Source organism: Solanum verrucosum, unplaced genomic scaffold (assembly GCF_900185275.1).
Source record: "Solanum verrucosum unplaced genomic scaffold, falcon-dt-bn FXZP01000079.1, whole genome shotgun sequence".
NCBI lineage: Eukaryota > Viridiplantae > Streptophyta > Magnoliopsida > Solanales > Solanaceae > Solanum > Solanum verrucosum.
In genome coordinates, this window is record NW_026020368.1 from 76,794 (window position 1) to 94,647 (window position 17,854).

Consider the following 17,854-nt stretch of genomic DNA (forward strand, 5'->3'; position numbering starts at 1 on the left):
AAGTCATAAGTATACGGGTCCAACTTACGAACACAGTCAAATACAAGGGTCTTCCAGATTTATGTCAAAGAGTTGACTCAGTTAAGTGTAGTTAGGTAGGTCTGTTTGACTTGCAACTAGTTTTAACTTAAATGAATGGATTTTTTAAAACCAAAAGATGTAAGTACTAATTAATTTTTTCCCAAGATTATCATTCTCTTTATGAGTTTTAACTTAAAAGATGTACTTCTCTTGGTGTCAAGGGTGCTTTGTAGTTTGTATAGATGCTAGAGATTGTGCTATATAATGTGCCCATATATTACCCTTGACGTAGTCTTTTACGTTAACTTGAATTCCATTTTTTCCCCATCTTCTTATAAAAAGTACTTCTGCTTTTCCAGCTGATGATGGGTTACTATGGTGAATCGACAATCGTTGTTGCTATGAACTAACTTGAGATTGTATGCTTGTGATAACAAAGTAGTTTCTCCTAGGAATCAAGAGAAATTCACACTGCTTTTCTGTTAAATTTTGTGATGCCTAAAAGATGCTACTTCCTCCGTCCCATTTTATGTGACGTAGTTTGACTCGGTACGGAGTTTAAGAAAGAAAGGAAGACTTTTAAAACTTGTGGTTCAAAATGAATGATAAAAATTTGTGTGGCTGTAAATCATTTCATTAAGGGTAAAATAGATATTTTATAGTTAAATTATTACTTAATATAGAAATGTGTCATTTTTTTTGGGACATACTAAAAAATAAAATAAGTCACATAAATTGGGACAGGGGAAGTATTTGATTATGTGCCTTCCCAGTAGTAATCACCATCTATATTGTAGCTGCATAAACGCTGGGATTAGAGTTGTGGCTTCTGAGTAGTAATTGCAAACTCACAACTATAACTACGTGAGCATCTTAGCAAAAACAAAAAACTATGTGAACCTGGCCTAGCTCATGATAAATTCTCCAGTTTTACTATACAAGACCTATCAATATGTTAAAATTACAGAATTTCTCTGTTACAATCCAATGTTTGGTTAACAAGGGAAAAGGTAATTAATTATAAGCAGTTGCATATTCTTGAAACTAATAAAAGTTATTAGATGTCAAATGCATAACTAACATGGTTAGATGCAATCCAAATAGAAACTTTTTCCAGGCACTAAAAACTAATTGTCTGCAGATCATTTGTTGTTCAACATAAATATTACGGTACAGATACCTCATGTATTAAAACAAACATTTAAATTTGACCAATAGTGAGGGCACGAAAGCAGTTCTCAATTCGGTGTAATTCCCTTGCAACATGAATCATGTATGGTCTATCTTCACCCTTTGATGATATGCATCTCTTAACAAGATCCAAGTAGTCTTCCAATTGTTGTCGAATCTCAACACCGTGCCGTTCCAATAAGGTAGGATCTGCTATATCTATTACATCTCTCTCTTTAATGTAAAGCTCAACCATGGTTGGTAGATTTGGATCTTTAAAAATTGTAGAATTCACTCTATCCATAGCATTACCCTCTTCAATATTGGATTGCATACTATCAAGAGATTTATTTCCAGTTAATAGCTGTAAGAGAAGAACCCCAAAGCTATAGACATCAGTTTTTTGAGTAACAATACCCAGGGAGGCACATTCTGGATCTAAATACCAAAATGTTCCGCACAGTATACCATCTTGTACCTCCAATTCCCCTGGAGGTAATGATATGGACAGTGAGAAGTCCACTATTTTGGCAACACCGCTGTTCTGATCTATTATCACTTTGTGAGGCTTTATATCTCTGTGGATGATGGGCGTAGTAAATCCTGTATGGAGAAAAACGATTGCTGAGGCGACCTCATTGGCAATTCGTAATCTCTTTCCCCAAGATAATGATTCTCTAGTCTTATGATCACCCTTTTTGTAAAGTAGATCACTGAGAGTTATAGACTCAACATATTCATACACCATAACTGGTTCTTCAAATTCTAGACAACAACCTACAAGTCTCAACACATTCTTGAGATGACTCATCTGAGCAGTAATTGCTATATCTCGGTAGATATTCAGTTGACATGATCTATTGAACCTAACTAAAACAAGGCGGTTGTCCAAGGAGCCCGTAACTATACCCACTGCAGAGTACTATTCCATTTTGTTTTCAGAGAGCTTAATTGCATTCTCGATCTCAGTGGCAGTGAAGTACCGGATAGGAATTCTGCAATTTCCGTCGCATAAAGCAAGGAACTCCTCTAGCACTGCAATTCCGTTCTGTAAATAATAATTCCGTTCTTTCTTCCGCCTTTCTGCAGAGGCTGCGGATGATGATTGTTTCTTCCTAATTGTGAGTCCACTGAAGAACTGCATTTTTTTCTACCCAATAGCTTGTGCTAATTTTGAAGTTAACACTTGATATCTCTGGTGTCCACTAGTTGGATTAGATCCAATATGGAATCACTAGTGGGAATTGTAATCTCCTGTATTCAGATTAGCAAATCAGAAATAATAAAAGATGAAAAAAAAAACACAAAAAACTATCCGAGTCCACAGAACCCACTGTGTGTCCTTAAGAAATTTAATCCCCTCAAGTACCCGATGTTGCAGATTAATTTCTCCCAAGATAAAACGGATTAACCATTAAAGAAGTAGGGGTACCTCAAACTTTGATAATTTCAACAAATTCAAAATGACAGCAACGGATCACACACACAGACACGATCGATCGATCAATTTTGTTTTGTAAGAAATGTATGCAAAAGAAGGGAAGAATTCAATACAGAAAAATGAGAGAAAATCTCTCTATTTATAGTCAACAAAGGGTAAAGGTTACAATCCTTTGGAAAGAAGACAACCTTTCAAAAAAAAGACAACCTTTCAAAAAGGTCACAACACTTTGGAAAAGGCATAACCTTTCAAACGGTCACAGTCCTTTAGAAAGGACACAACCTTTCATAAAGTTCACAACCCTTCGGCATAGTCACAACTCTTCAGGAGAGTCACAACCCTTCATTTCCTATTCACACCTTTAAAACCTTCCTATTCACACCTTTAAAACCCAACAATCCCCCACATGAATAGGGAATGACTATTGTTAAAACATATGCATGAAAAACTGTGTGATTCGTAATTAAGGATTGATTGCCTCTGGATAAGTGGGTTTCCCTTTGAACTTTCCGTAGTGAACATATATCGGTTATACTCGGTCAATCGGTAGATTTGATATCTTTGAACCGTCGAGCTTTGGTGTATACCTAGACAACATAAGTCATACAATCAACCCTTGAATTGTTTTTGGTTCTCATTGTTTTGTTCGTTTCAGCCATGAACACGTCTCGATTTATATGTACGTAGAGAACTGGCCTTACCGAATTCTCCTTGAAGTGGCTTACACTTCACACTTACATAGGTGATTTCTAAATGTGTTATCCCGTAAATACACCATTTGATATACCCTGTATCAAACTTATAAATCATTAAAAAGTCCTAATATCTTTATCCTTGTTACTGAACATTGTCTTATCATGAGAATGGACCATAAAAAATATTTTGACAATGTTAAACCGTCATCAATGACTTTGTTTGATCTCCTTAAACCTAGATCTTGGGATCTCCAGTCTTCTAGGTAGAGTTACCGCCACAATGACTTGTTCTCGGCCATAGTCCCTTTCCCTTTGATAATCTATCAACTCCCTCTCTAGCTAGTTAGGCCTTTTATAAGTGGATCCGACACATTATCCTTTGACTTTACATAGTCAATTATGATAATTCCACTAGAGAGTAGTTCTCTAACGATATTATGTCTATGTCATATATGACGAGACTTTCCGTTATACATCATGCTCCATGCCCTACCTATTGCAAATTAACTCTCACTGTGTATGCATACTGGAGCTAAAAGGTTTGGGCCAAAAATCTTTCAAGAAATTTTGGAGTCATTAAACTTCTTTACCGGCCTTATCTAGAGTGATAAACTCAGATTTCATAGTAGAGCGAGCGATATATCTCTGTTTGGAAGATTTCCAAGAGACTGCTCCTCCACCAATAGTAAATACATATACACTCGTGGATTTTACTTCATTTGACCTAGTGATTCAATTTGCATCACTATATTCTTTCAATACTGTTGAATATTAGCTATAATGCAAAACAATAGTTTTTTAAGTATGTTTTAAATACTCCAAAACTCTTTTCATTATCATCCAATGAGTTTGATTGAGATTACTCATGAACCGACTTAGTTTATTAATAGCATATGCTATATCTGATCGCGTACACTTCATGATATATATCATACTTCTCAATACTCTAGCACAATCCAATTGTGAGTCACTTTTGCCTTCATTCTTTTGAAGTACAAATCTCACATTTATTGGAGTCTTGACAATATTGAAATCCAAATGCTTGAACTTCTCAAGTACATTTTCAATCACACCAGTAACTTCAATGTCTTTCATATCGAAGTTACTTTCTAGCATATGCTTAGTAGCATTTATGTTAGAAATATCTCTTTTGACGATCACAATGTCATCAACATAAAACCAAATAATAACCTTGTAATTTGGAGTGTCTTTAATGTAAAAACATTTATCACATTCATTAATCTTAAATTCATTTGCCAACATAGTTTGGTCAAACTTCGCATGTCATTATTTGGGCGCTTATTTTTAGTCCACAGAGTGACTTAACAAGTTTACAGACTTTCTTTTCTTTACCAGAACCACAAAGCCCTTGGGTTGTTCTATGTAAATTTCTTCCTCCAATTTTTCATCTAAAATAAAAATGTTTTCACATCCATTTTGACGAATTTGAAGGCCATATTTCGCAACTAGCGCAATTAACATCTGAATTGATGTAATCCTAGTTAGTGCTATTATCTGTCAAACAAGGCTTTCTTATTGTCTAAAGCCTATGACAACAAGTCTGTCTTTGTATTTGTCAATAGTTTCATCAACTTTCTTTTCCTTTTGTAGATCCACTTTGAATCCAAAAGTTTTTTCCTCGAGGAAGATCAATCAACTCTCAAGTATGGTTGCTCAAAATTGAATCTATCTTACTATTGATAACCTTTTTCTCAAAGAGAATGAGTCCACAAAGGATATAACTTTTAGAATATATGAGACTCATTTTCAAGAAGAAATGTTACAAAATCAAACTCGTAGGAAGTAATTTGTCCATTGACATTTACTACGCCTCCGAATCTCTTTATTAAGTATATTCTCCTTTGGTTCTTTCCAAGGTCGTTTAGACCCTTCACTTGACTATCCGACAATTCAGACTTATGAACCATAAATCGACATGCTTTACTATTTGTAGCATATCCAATTAACATACAATCCAAAGTCTTAGGCCCTATTTTGACCCGTTTGGGAATAGTTCCCTCATTTCCATTTCTCATATGAAATAGACTATATTGGAAATTGTTTGATCACTATCTTTCCAGAGTTATTGCTTGTATAAACTTTAAGGGACGACAAACAATTCTCTATCAGGATACAACAAAGACTGAACAAACACAACTTTCTGTTGCTCCCTTTCTTAACAAACACAAGTTTTTTTTTTATTATTTGTAACTCCCTTTACCAACAAACAAAACTTTTTGTTTCTTTCTTTCTGAACAGACAATTTATTTTTTTTGTTGTTCTCTTTTGCTATAATGATAGCACCCCCCACAAATTTTGTGGTAAACCTGAACTTATAAATAGGACATTCAACATTTCCTTCAAAGTTCGGTTTTTTCCTGTCAACAATTTCATTAGATTGAGGTGAGAATGTGCAGTAATTTGATGGATGATTCCATTTTCCAAATATATTTCTGCAAAAGAAGATTCATATTCTCCATATCTACCACTTCTAATCATGACAATCTTTTTATCCAATTGATTTTCAATCAAAAACCTCAAATACAACAATGTTTCTAGCTAACGATGAAGATTTTATCTTTTTCAAATCATTTAGCCTTAATTTCCTAACGAAGATTTTGTACTCTTCAAGTCAGAATATTCATTCAAACAGAGTATTTAACAAATTGGTGAATTTTCTATATTCTTCAAACCAATGTACAATCTGATTTGTTCGTGAAGTTCTTATGTTCTTCAAATCAAAGGACTAAAAAAAAATCTAGAAGATTTTAGTTTCCAAAAGTCAAACACAATCAAATTTCACATGAAGTAGAAAACTACAAAAGTTTTTCTTTTTTTTTCTCCTCTAAACAGAATACATATTAATATTACTAAAGATATATTCTGAGATCATCACATAATGATCATCTATCCTAACATTTATGAAATAAATCTCATAACTTATAAAGGATAGAAAAAAATAATAATCAAGGGAAATAAAGATAAAACCTGATTATTACCCCCATTGAATCACATTCTATTTGTCAGCAATGATTCCATGCAAGCCACTTTTTTTGCTAATTTTTTCCTTCTTTTTCAGTTTCTATCATATTCCAGTTTTTAACGAGAAACTAAACTCATGTTCAAATATTGTTAGGAGACAACATCTGTTTATTTACTTTTTCTTATAGTTATATAAAACCAAGAATATAGGAAAAATAATTAAAGTGCACACCTTAACCTTTATGCACAAAATAACTTTTCTCATTGAAAAGAAAACTGAAGGGGTGCAATGCTTGAATGCACTTGGGCAGAAAATAATAATAATTTTTCCCATCTAAGGACTTACTACAAAAAATATACTCGAATATACTAAAGTAGTACTAATTCATCCCAAATCTCTTTTATCATATGATAAAATAATTCTCTTTTTCATCTTGTTCTTTCCCCAATAAAAAGAACACAGAAAATAGAAGTAATTTCTTTACCACAGAAAATACCATCAATAAATTTCTTAAGCTTGTTATCTCCTATATTCAGATTAGCAAACCAGAAATAATAAAAGATGAAAAGAAAAACACAAAGAACTATCCGAGTCCACAGAACCCACTGTGTGTCCTTAAGAAATTTAATCCCCTCAAGTACCCGAGGTTGCAGATTAATTCCTCCCAAGATAAAACGGATTAACCATTAAAGAAGTAGCTGTACCTCAAACTTCGATAATTTCAACGAACTCAAAATGACAACAACGAATCACATACACAGACACAATCGATTGATTTTGTTTTGTAAGAAATGTATGCAAAAGAAGGGAAGAATTCAATACAGAAAAATGAGAGAAAACCTCTCTATTTATAGCCAACAAAGGGTAAAGGTCACAATCCTTTGGAAAGAAGACAACCTTTCAGAAATGTCACAACACTTTGGAAAATGCATAACCTTTCAAACAGTCACAATCCTTTAGAAAGAACACAACCTTTCATAAAGTTCACAACCCTTCGACATAGTCACAACTCTTTAGGAGAGTCACAACCCTTCATTTCTTATTCACACCTTTAAAACTTTCGTATTCACACTTTTAAAATCCAACAGGAATGAATGAATGAATAAGGAAGTTGTGAGGTTCCTGCCGTTCCTTCCTACTTTGGCGCCTGCATTGAATTCCACACCAAAAGGTGTTTCATTGAATTTTTTTACTAATGTGTGGTGTAAGACATTTTTTTTACCTTTCCAAAGCAATTAAAGACCCACCATTCTTTCTTAGAATAAGTATACATTTAAATTTGATATAAATTATTAATTGTGTTCTTGATAAAGATACTCCCTCTATCTTTACTTACTTGTTCATTTAATAGCTGATACAATAAGTTTATCATTTATAATTTTTTCATTTAAGAAGTTTACCTTTTTCAAATACATTAACCCTCTAAATAAATTGAGGCTATTATAATAGGTAAAAAATATTATTTTTCTTGATTTGTCAAAAAATGATAAGTAAAAAGTCAAAATTTGATAAATAAAAATGGATAGAGGGAGTACTTTTTACTTGACTAATTAAACTTAAATATATCCTTGACATAACAAATGCTTTCAAACTTTGTAAGAGCATGAGACTCCTAATAAAAAGAGATGAGAGAAGTGTTGAAAACACCTCTAAACTTGACGGGGATTTAGGGGTGTATTTCACTCAAGTTGCAGAAATGAATGTATTTAAGTCTAGTTAGTCAAGTAATAAAAGTGTTTTTAACACTATAAATAGTTTAGACATGAAACTAATAATTTACGTCAAGTTTAGAGTTATGTATTATTAGTTTGATTTTTGGTTTGTGAATATACTAGATTGATAATCAATTGATAAGATATTTATTATCAATTTTGATTCTTACAATTCAGTTTTCAATTTAACCTAAGAAAATACTTTTTTATATATAATGTTCATAAAATAAATGATATTCCCTCCGTCCCTTTTTAATTATTATGATAAGGTTTGACACAATCACACAACCCTTAAGAAAAAATTAATAAGAAGTGTTGTTTGACGAAATATTTCTTATTAATTCTTTAATCTTTATGGATATATATGTTCTAGATAATTAATATTAAAGGCAAAGTTGGAAAAAGATAATTAGTTCAAATTGTTTAAATTGACAACTACATATACCTTTAGTATACATGACAACTAAAAAAGAACGAAGAGAGTAACAAAAATCACTTTATTTTAGACAATCATTTGAATTCCTTCTACAGACTAATACATACTCCCTCTGTCTCTAATTACTTGTCCACTTTTGAATTGACACACCTATTAAGAAAATAATTAATGATATAGTGAGTTTACCATTTTATCCCTATTAATTATGAAGTAGATGAAAAGTTCTACATTTTTAAAAATAATTAATTATTTAATTGAGGGTATAATAGGTAAAAAGAATTTGTCCTTTCTTGATTTGTCAAAATGGACAGGTAATTAGGGACAAGAAAAAGTGGACAAGTAGTTGAGAAAAAAAAAAGATAATACGAAAGAAACCAAAAATCGATTATCGAGATTGTTTTTTTTACCCTATAGAGCAGTCAAAAATAGACAAACTCAGTGAATTTCTATTCCTTCAGCCAAAAACAGCCCTAATAAATTGTAATTCTTGTGACCAAATCAAAACTCAGTGTGCAAAATTTAGAGATTTAAACACTGACAAAGAAGAAGATGAAATTTAGGGCTTCTCAGAGAATTCCTTGCTTCACTTACAATGGACGCTTCAGTCATCCACATGCGCAGCGTTTCCAATTCACTACCTTTCTTCGTAAGGTACAAGCCACTGAAGCTCGAGCTTCGCTTAATCGTGGCGGAAGTAGTAGTAACAGCAGCTCTCAGGGTACAACTCTGTTTTTTTACTTCTCTGCTTGAAAGAAATTGTATATGGAACTTCAGTTTGAGTTGCATTTTAGTTCAGAATTATTTTGATACGGTGAGAACGTAGTGCAAGTTGTTATGTTACAATTAATAATACTTCTCATTCGGAATATCTAAGTTATAATTCTATAGATAAATTTCTGTCTGATTTATCTCTGAAAGTTAAGTTGTATCTGGTGGAATAGTGAAGGTGTGTCCAAGCTTGCTTAGATACCACCAACACCAACAATCAAGTGTGATGTCATAGGTGGGATATGAGGAGGGTAGAGTGTACGCAAACAATACTGAGGTTGTTTCCGATTAAATAGATGGTTTGAACATCTGGAGAAGAGATGTGCAGATGCCCCTATAAGATGTGTGACATAGTTGGTCAAACCACTACCCTATAGAACTTACCTTTAAGTGTAGGTAGTACATTCTTGTCACACCAAACACCAGATGCGAGCCTCTATTTAATCTACCTCACCCCAATATGATGTGTGACACCTCGTCAATCTCCATATTACCTTACACTACAAGTATTGAGTTTTTGGTCCTGCTCTACTTGAAACCTTTTGACTCCAAGTTTTTCGCCAAACCTCAAGGCTTACTGTTCATGAGGATGGCAAGATAGATAAATCGGTAAGACAAAAAATTAAGATACGATGGTTGAGATGGAGGAGTACTATGAGATTCTATGTTATACCAAGGTGTCTACCAAAGTGAAAAGCAAAATTTAGAGAATAGTTGTAAGATCAACAATGTTATAGAGGATACACATTATTTGTTTATATTAGAACTTCTACTTATATGAAGAAAAGATGGCTTGGACAATAAGTGGTTGTTTAAGAATGAACAACAGGACACCCAAGGGTGTGGCCTAGTGGCCAATGTAGTGGTTGATAACCCTAAGGTCTTAGGTTCAAAACTCAACGGAGACAAAAAACACTAGGTGAGTCTTCCCATTTGTCCTACCTTGGTGGATAGAGTTACCCGGTACCCATTGCTGGTGAGAGGTGCCAGGTATCACATGGAATTAGTCGAGGTGTGCGAAAGCTGGCCCGACAACACGGTCATAAAAAAAAGAGCAACAAGTGTGATAGATTAATCGAAGATATCTTACCGTTCCATACTTGTGCACTTCATTTTAAACTTATACTACTAAGAATTGTGTTGTGAATCAAGTCGACTTTGTACGGGCCTATGTGTTAGGAATTTTGAATGAGACTGATTTATATGGAATTATTGGGCCGAGTAATATGCTGGAGAGTTTTATATGGGATCCAGGCCCAATTAGCTATTGTTAAAAAGGTCTAGGGATTAGAAAGAACGGTTATGCAAATTATATCGAAGCTTTGGCTTTCAGTTGTCTCTCATCCCCTTTCTCTGTTCTAGTATCCCATCCCCTTCTAGTTACCTTCTTCTATGTTGATCTATCCGTAATTAGTGTGTTATTACTTTCTTGTATGTATTATACGTTGTAACTTGTATTTAGCGATACAATATATATAAGTATTTCTATTGGAAATCGGGTTTGTTTCAAATTGTTGTGTCAACTAGTAGAATTATGTTTATCATTTGAGTACACTTCTTGGTTAGAGTTAACATTCAAAGGTTGGAAACTAGATTCTGATGGAAGGTCAAAACTCCTAAAACAGTCGAGTGACTATTCTATTTGGATTCAGGAGAACTTTTACCAATGTGAAGTGTTGTGTTAAATAAACTCAGTGGATTGGAGTGAAATTGATATAAAATATTGTCTTGTGGCTTATCCATATTGGTATATGAATTAGCACATAAACAAAATAGAGCACAATGACTGATGTGGCAAATTCCAAACTAACTCTAGTGAAAGTGGAGCTGATAGCTGGAGTGAGCTGCACCTTCTGTGCTTTTCCTTTCTTCTTTATAGTTTTTTGTTTAGTAATGGCATTATATATAAGGTTTGTGTCTGATGGTGATTTTCATGATAATCTTTTACATGCCCAAAACAGCTATTGTGAACTGCTGAAAATTCAGTTTGGTTCTTGGTTCCTTGCATTTTTAAAACTATGTATAATACTCCATATTACTTGATAATGCTTAATCGTGTTACTTATTCACCTGCCACAATATTATCATTTGGCACAGCAGCTGAAATTTGAGGCTTCTGGTTTATGCAGGTAACACTCTTTTGTTGCCTGGTGCAACAGTCGCAACTATAGTTATGCTTGGTCTTCTCCATGCTCGACGTCTCTATGATGATCAGAAGGTATTTTTCTAACTCATAAAGCTAGTGAAATAAGTGAACTATTGCCTATTGGGGCTCTCTTTCGGTTTGTGTGAAATCAGATGACATGAAAAAAAATGACATCAAATTAAGATATGTTCTCTCTCATGGAGCGTCCTAACTCTCTTTGAGTCGCAGATTGAAGACGCAAGAGAGAAAGGAATTTTAGAATTCCAGCCTGATGTAAAGGTAAGAATTCACTTCTTTCCTATGCTATTGATCTTTTAGCTTACCACATTATTCTATGTAGTTTTCCATGTTGAACATACTGGAAATAATTTGCCTTCTCAATTGTAGGCTACTTTCATGAGATTACTTCCACTACGCTCCATCTCTAGATTCTGGGGTACCTTGACCAGTGTGGTAAGTCTATCAATTTTAAATAACAGAAGATTCGGCAAAGTCCTTCATCAACTTGACTCCATGCTATGTTCGTCCAGGAACTTCCGATGTGGCTGCGTCCATCTGTGTATAAAGGATGGGCTAGAGCATTTCATTCAAGTAAACAGTCTTTCTAGTTTCTACTTCGTAATGCTTTGAGCATTCTTCTTACATAGTGATGCTTTAGATATTTATAGTTCTTCTATGACACAGTGCAAATAAAACTAAGCTTTTGGCGATGGCAATATTTATAGAACTCGATTTTTGAATCCAGACTTGGAAGAAGTAGCACTGCCTTTGGAAGAGTATGCATCTTTACGAGAGTTCTTTGTCAGAAGATTGAAAGAGGGTACCAGACCTATTGATCCAGATCCCTGTTGTCTGGTAACTGGTAACCAGCTTCCTAGTTATCTGTTGATTCTCTTGATGTTTCAAAATATTGCAGATCATCAAATTTGCTGATCTTTCTGAGTTGGTATGTGGTTGTAGATTAGTCCAGTTGATGGAACTGTTCTACAATTTGGAGAGTTGAAGGAAGTTGGGGCTATGATTGAGCAAGTCAAAGGATTTTCTTATTCTGTTTCTTCGCTTCTTGGTGCCAGCTCCCTCCTTCCCATGAATGTGGTTGATGACAACACAAATCAAGATGGTGGGCAAGAAGGTTCTATGGATGATACGAATCAGAAGTCCTGGTGGAGAGTTTCATTGGCTTCTCCTAAAGTCCGAGATCCTGCACCAGCACGGTAACCACAGGAATGTTAACCGTGTAATATGCTGATATCTACATTGTACTATAACATGTAAACGCTTCAAATGTATTATCAAAATGTCTGTTTCCTGTAACTAATCATCTCTTGATGCATACCACTTGTTGATAGAATAGGCTATTTAGTACCTTTAACTGCCATGGTACTTGTTGATCTGCTCTAGGATGCTTCTTCCATATTAATTTTCTACCAAAAGCTTAACTCTGTCTAGTACTTTTTAAGAACTGTATATTTATATTCTTAAACCGTTCTTGGATAACGTACTTATCCAAATATCGTAATAATCTTGTAATGGAAATGAGCAGCTATAGTACTAAACTTATCCAACAAAAAAAAAAGTGCATCTATACTACTGGACAAATTATAACCAGTATGTCTAGTTAGCAGGTGCCTAATAACATGTAGTAGTTAGTCATCAGCTGAACCTTTATTCTTTTCTCCTTTTAGATTTTCTACTTTTTGTTCGTGTTGGATTGTAATTGCTTGATGATAAACGAGAGAGTGCTAATTAAATTTTAAAACTGAAAATTAACTTATTGCAGCCCAATGAAAGGTCTCTTTTACTGTGTGATTTACTTGAGTCCTGGAGATTATCATCGCATACACTCACCAGCTGATTGGAATGTTCTTGGCCGTCGACATTTCTCTGGTAAGTCTTCGCATTTGCATCCATAGGTTAAGAGGAGTTCATCCATCATAGTAGGATTTCATTGTCTGTGCTGTTTTCTGTTTACCTATCCCTGATCACTTCACCTAGCCCCCTCTACCCACCCTGTCCAAAACGTCACATTACAATGATATGCTAAGGATACACTCAGAAAGGCTCTTTTGGGGAGTATAATTTGTTGATACATCAATATTTGCTGCTTCAACAAATGAGGGGTCCGTAACAAGTATTCTCTCTGTTTTCATGCATCTGCTAACAGTGTTTGATATGATAATGAAAAGATATGATGTGTCTGAAAACTAGTATAGAGGACTTTACCATAATAACCTTTGTGGTTGTATACAGTCAGGTACTTTACCCTACTGGAAAATGTATCAAATATTATCAATTTGCAATACTTAAGGTCACTCGTGCGACTGAGTTGCCTGTTACAGAATTTTGTGACTTGTTATTCTGAATGTCTGATTGGCATATAATTTTTTAGATCTTTCAAGACACTTCTTTGGGATCATTTTCACTTGGTATCAAAGCACTAGTCCACTTCCAAAGTCACCATCTCCTCCCATTGAAAAAGAAAATTTGATGCATGTAAAGTCTTCCTATTCAATTTCCTACCTGCAGTTAATTTATTCGATTCATTTGTTTGATAGGTCGTCTCTTTCCCATGAATGAACGAGCTACGAGGACAATAAGAAATTTATATGTGGAGAATGAAAGGGTAAATTCTGGTTACCTTATGCTAAAATTGCGTTCTATTCCCTGATTGTCCTGATCTTTTTGAGATGGTGGCTTCTCTATAAGAGGTTATAAAGTAATGGTAGTAGTAGTTGTTGTTCTTATTGTTGTTGTTAATGTTTGCAACAGAAGCAAATGCATAAATGTATCATCTCATGGAATGTTTGTTTTAACCATTTATCAGGTTGTGCTTGAAGGTAAATGGCAAGAAGGTTTTATGGCAATGGCAGCTGTAGGTGCAACAAATATTGGTTCCATTGAGGTTAGTTACAATACTTGTGCCGTGGTGATACACTAATTTTGTATAACGAAGTGTGCCAGCTATCTGTTTGGATACAAGTATCCATTTTTTCTCTCTAGACTATATTCTTAGGAAGACTGACCACTGGAGCTTTTTCATTATCAAGCTACTTAATTTGGGTAAAGATAAACTCAGAAGGGGGGTTATTCGTTTATTAGTTGCACAAAATTTGTCACCAGTCCTCTAGGCTTTTGCACTGTATGTACAATTGGATAGGTGCCTAAGTGAACATGTTATGGTTACCTTGTAGTTTCACAAAAAAAATATTCCCTCTGGGTTAGTAATGACCTAAATAATTGTCTAAGCAAGTTGTGACATTTGAGTGCATTGTCATGGCTATGACTTTTTTGTAGGCACCAATCACCATGACTATGAAATTTAAAATGTAAAATAGCAGGGACAAAATTTCCTGAGCTAATTGTAATGCAGAAATAGAAAGATGAAAAATGGATTTGGAAGACCAAAACAACAGGATAGGGATCAGCTTTTGTTTGGTCATGCAGTGTCACCAAGCTTGCCATTAGAAACCCCGGTAGTAACCAGGCTAGCTAAGCACAACTGACTCATGTTACATGTAATTAATCAACCAAGAGATAATAATGAGTGTGGAAAACTCATAGGAAATCACAATTATCTCATTGAAGACGGATCCACCAATAGTATGGATGAAGAACATGATAGATACCCATTGCAGATCCCACGATGGCCTTCTGCCTTCATTTGGTTCTAGTTGACTCAGTACTGTTTTCTGATGTTTCAGCTTTTCATTGAACCAACTCTGCGAGCAAATAGACCATGGAAGAAGCTGCTACATCCAGAACCTCCTGAAGAACAGGTATACGAACCTAGAAGCACTGGTGTTTTGCTGAAGAAAGGAGATGAGGTATGATCCTTAAGTCTGACGTTGTTTATGAACAGAAAAATGCATGCTACATTTCAATTTTGTGGCATTTTTTGAGTATGCAAAATATCATGATAAAATCAAATTAATGGCAAGTTGATGATGTTTGCATGAGAAATAAATCCTTTTTTTGCAATGAACAGCAAAAAACTGTTCTTTCTTTTTATATCATATGGTTTGTACTGCTCGTGAACAAACCTGGTGTTGCAAGGATTTGTCGTTTGACTATTAGGCTTGTAATGCAGATAGTACCAAACTAGATTAATGATCTCCTCTTCTTTTATTTCCTCCTTTTTAATAAGATTTTGTAATTTATATATATAACGTACAACTAGTTGACTGCGATTTCTTCTTCTTCGAACATTTTCTTGGTTGAGATATCATGTGTATGTGTAGTTAATTTCAGAAAGTGATATAAACAGGAACAATTGACTGACTAGAAAATGAGGAGAATTGAACTTCTCTGGGGGACTTATAGGGTCTTGCTAACTAGTACCATTGTGGTACTAGCCAAGAAATTGATTTTGAAGTGCTCATTCATAAGTTTGCTATTTTGTACATGGATATTGAGGATATGAGAATATTTGGGTATTTTGTGTATAATTATATGTTAATACCTTATTGTCAAAATAATAGTATGCCAAAATATCTTACTGAGAGGCCTTATATAGCTGGGAGGAAGCAAGTGTCCTTGCAAAAGACAAAATTAGATGGAGAATTATCCCTGCTTCAATATGGTGAGCAATCTGGAAAGAGAAATTCCAGATGTTTTGAAGGCATAAAAAATAGTGTGCAGGAAGTTAAACTAAATTGCATTTTGTTGTTATGTTTTTGGTGTAATCAATTTTACTCAAAGACACTGCCTCTATAGTTGATGATTTAGATTCATTATAGAAATAGAGTAATGGAGTCTGGAGTGAATTTGTATATGAGGTTTGAGTACAACCCATGTACTTTTGTGATATAATACAAAGTTACCAAGTTAAAAAAAATATATATCTTACAATTAGGTTCTCTCGTTTGTTGATCCGGTGAGAATTGACAAGCAATTGACCAATGTGGTGATTAATTAGGGATAGATAATTAATTTTCAGCTCTAATGCTCAGCGAGCCGTGATAGCCCCTTTTTCCTTAGCTTTTTCAATCAAGTAATTCTCTATTCAATAAATACTGAAGTTTGACCTTCTAACTCTGCAGCTAGCAGCTTTCAATATGGGTTCAACAGTGGTTCTAGTCTTCCAAGCTCCGATCTTACAACCTTCTGCAGATAAAAGCACATCAGCGGAATTCAGTTTTTGTATTAAAAAGGGAGACCGCGTCCACATGGGAGAGGCCCTGGGCAGGTGGCATGATCCCTAGTTACAATATTTCAATTACAGAATTAAGGGTGGTAAGTTTGTATTATAGAAAAGCCTTCTAGAGAAACGCTTTACAATTAGGTAGATTACTTAGTCTGAAAAGGTCTTCATTCTGTTACAATAGTATGAGGTAACTCCATTTTAAGGGTGATATGAATGGGAACTCAGGTTCTCTTTTGCTCAGAAACTATATCTAGTCAATTTGATAACTTTGGGATATGATGACACAGACATATGCCTGTGGAAACACTGCCCCCTCCCCCTCGTGGCCTCGGGGAGTAAGGTTAACGATTTTTACGGAAGTGTTTGAAAAGAGTTTCATTTAAGAGCTGTTTCCTGAAGCAGTTTTGAGGGTTCTTTTCCAAATAAAGTTACTTACAAAATGCTTGAAAATCTTCAAAGGATTACCAGTATCGAGTATCTTTTTACACCGAGTTAGAGGGAAGATTGGTCACACCTCATAACAGTAATAGAAAATCACCCTTTGTTTGAAGGCATTTTTTTGTTTGTTTAGATCTATCCTTCGTTGTATATTTCAAATTTCAATTGCTTTATGGGGTTCTTTGTATTCAGGTTTTATGATAGTTGCTAACCTTGTTACTAGTAGAAATTATGAAAACTTTTTTTCCTAGATCGAGCTGCTTCATTTTGTAATATTTCTAGCCAAGGATATCGACAACTCTAACTTAACATCATCGAGATATGTTATAACTTAATTGTCTGTACTAAAACTAGGGATGACAAAACTAGCCAAACTCAGATAAGCCGTCCAAGTTTTAATGAGTTCGGGCAAGACGGATTTTGATGATGGGTTGGTTTGGATTGGATTTGGTGATGACCCATTTGATTATTCATCCATATTTGACCGGTCTAGATTCAGTTCAATCTGTCCATTTGCTACCCCTAACTATAACTGGCATGATCATGCATATAATCATCCAAAATTTGCAGGCAGCCATTTCTCCCCCCTAGAGTGTGTCATACAGGAGCTGGAAAGAGGTATCTTCCTTATTTAACTTTCAACTTTCTTGTCCTTAACACTTGTGTCCATTAGGTTCAACTCTGAAACTCCAAAAGCATTGAAGCTGAAAAGAGAAGTACAGAAAAGGGAGGATGAGAACTCTTTTACAGAAAAGGGGTGTAAGGTTTGCGTACATCCCACTCTTCTCAGATTCAACTTGTAGTGAATCTACGGGCATGTAGTTGTTGGTTTGATACACCCCAAATAACATAACCAAGAATAAATCACAGCAAACAATCACTGGATTTTCTCAAGACATTA

The 17,854-nt window shown here is 34.6% G+C and overlaps 2 protein-coding genes across 2 annotated transcripts; one reads left to right on the forward strand and one right to left on the reverse strand.

Annotated features, from left to right (window-relative positions):
* Positions 1 to 1,222: 1,222 nt before the first annotated feature.
* LOC125837952 (serine/threonine-protein kinase ZRK1-like) lies at positions 1,223 to 1,939 on the reverse strand. The gene has a single exon (XM_049517025.1). The coding sequence runs from the start codon at positions 1,937 to 1,939 to the stop codon at positions 1,223 to 1,225; it is 717 nt and encodes a 238-aa protein (XP_049372982.1).
* Positions 1,940 to 8,914: 6,975 nt separating this feature from the next.
* On the forward strand, positions 8,915 to 16,759 carry LOC125838188 (phosphatidylserine decarboxylase proenzyme 1, mitochondrial). The gene is made up of 12 exons (XM_049517262.1): positions 8,915 to 9,176; positions 11,356 to 11,444; positions 11,601 to 11,651; positions 11,760 to 11,825; positions 11,903 to 11,963; positions 12,118 to 12,227; positions 12,333 to 12,586; positions 13,153 to 13,259; positions 13,928 to 13,995; positions 14,197 to 14,274; positions 15,074 to 15,196; positions 16,412 to 16,759. The coding sequence occupies exons 1-12, from the start codon at positions 9,008 to 9,010 to the stop codon at positions 16,571 to 16,573; spliced, it is 1,338 nt and encodes a 445-aa protein (XP_049373219.1). The 5' UTR covers positions 8,915 to 9,007; the 3' UTR covers positions 16,574 to 16,759.
* The last annotated feature ends 1,095 nt before the right edge of the window (positions 16,760 to 17,854 follow it).

Excerpts from the sequence above, each read along its gene's own strand:
- LOC125837952 (XM_049517025.1), bottom strand. The coding sequence starts at position 1,939 with ATGGTGTATGAATATGTTGAGTCTATAACTCTCAGTGATCTACTTTAC.
- LOC125838188 (XM_049517262.1), top strand. The coding sequence starts at position 9,008 with ATGAAATTTAGGGCTTCTCAGAGAATTCCTTGCTTCACTTACAATGGA. Across the intron at positions 11,826-11,902 it reads GGGGTACCTTGACCAGTGTG|GAACTTCCGATGTGGCTGCG; the intron begins GTAAGTCTATCA and ends ATGTTCGTCCAG. Across the intron at positions 12,228-12,332 it reads ATCCAGATCCCTGTTGTCTG|ATTAGTCCAGTTGATGGAAC; the intron begins GTAACTGGTAAC and ends ATGTGGTTGTAG.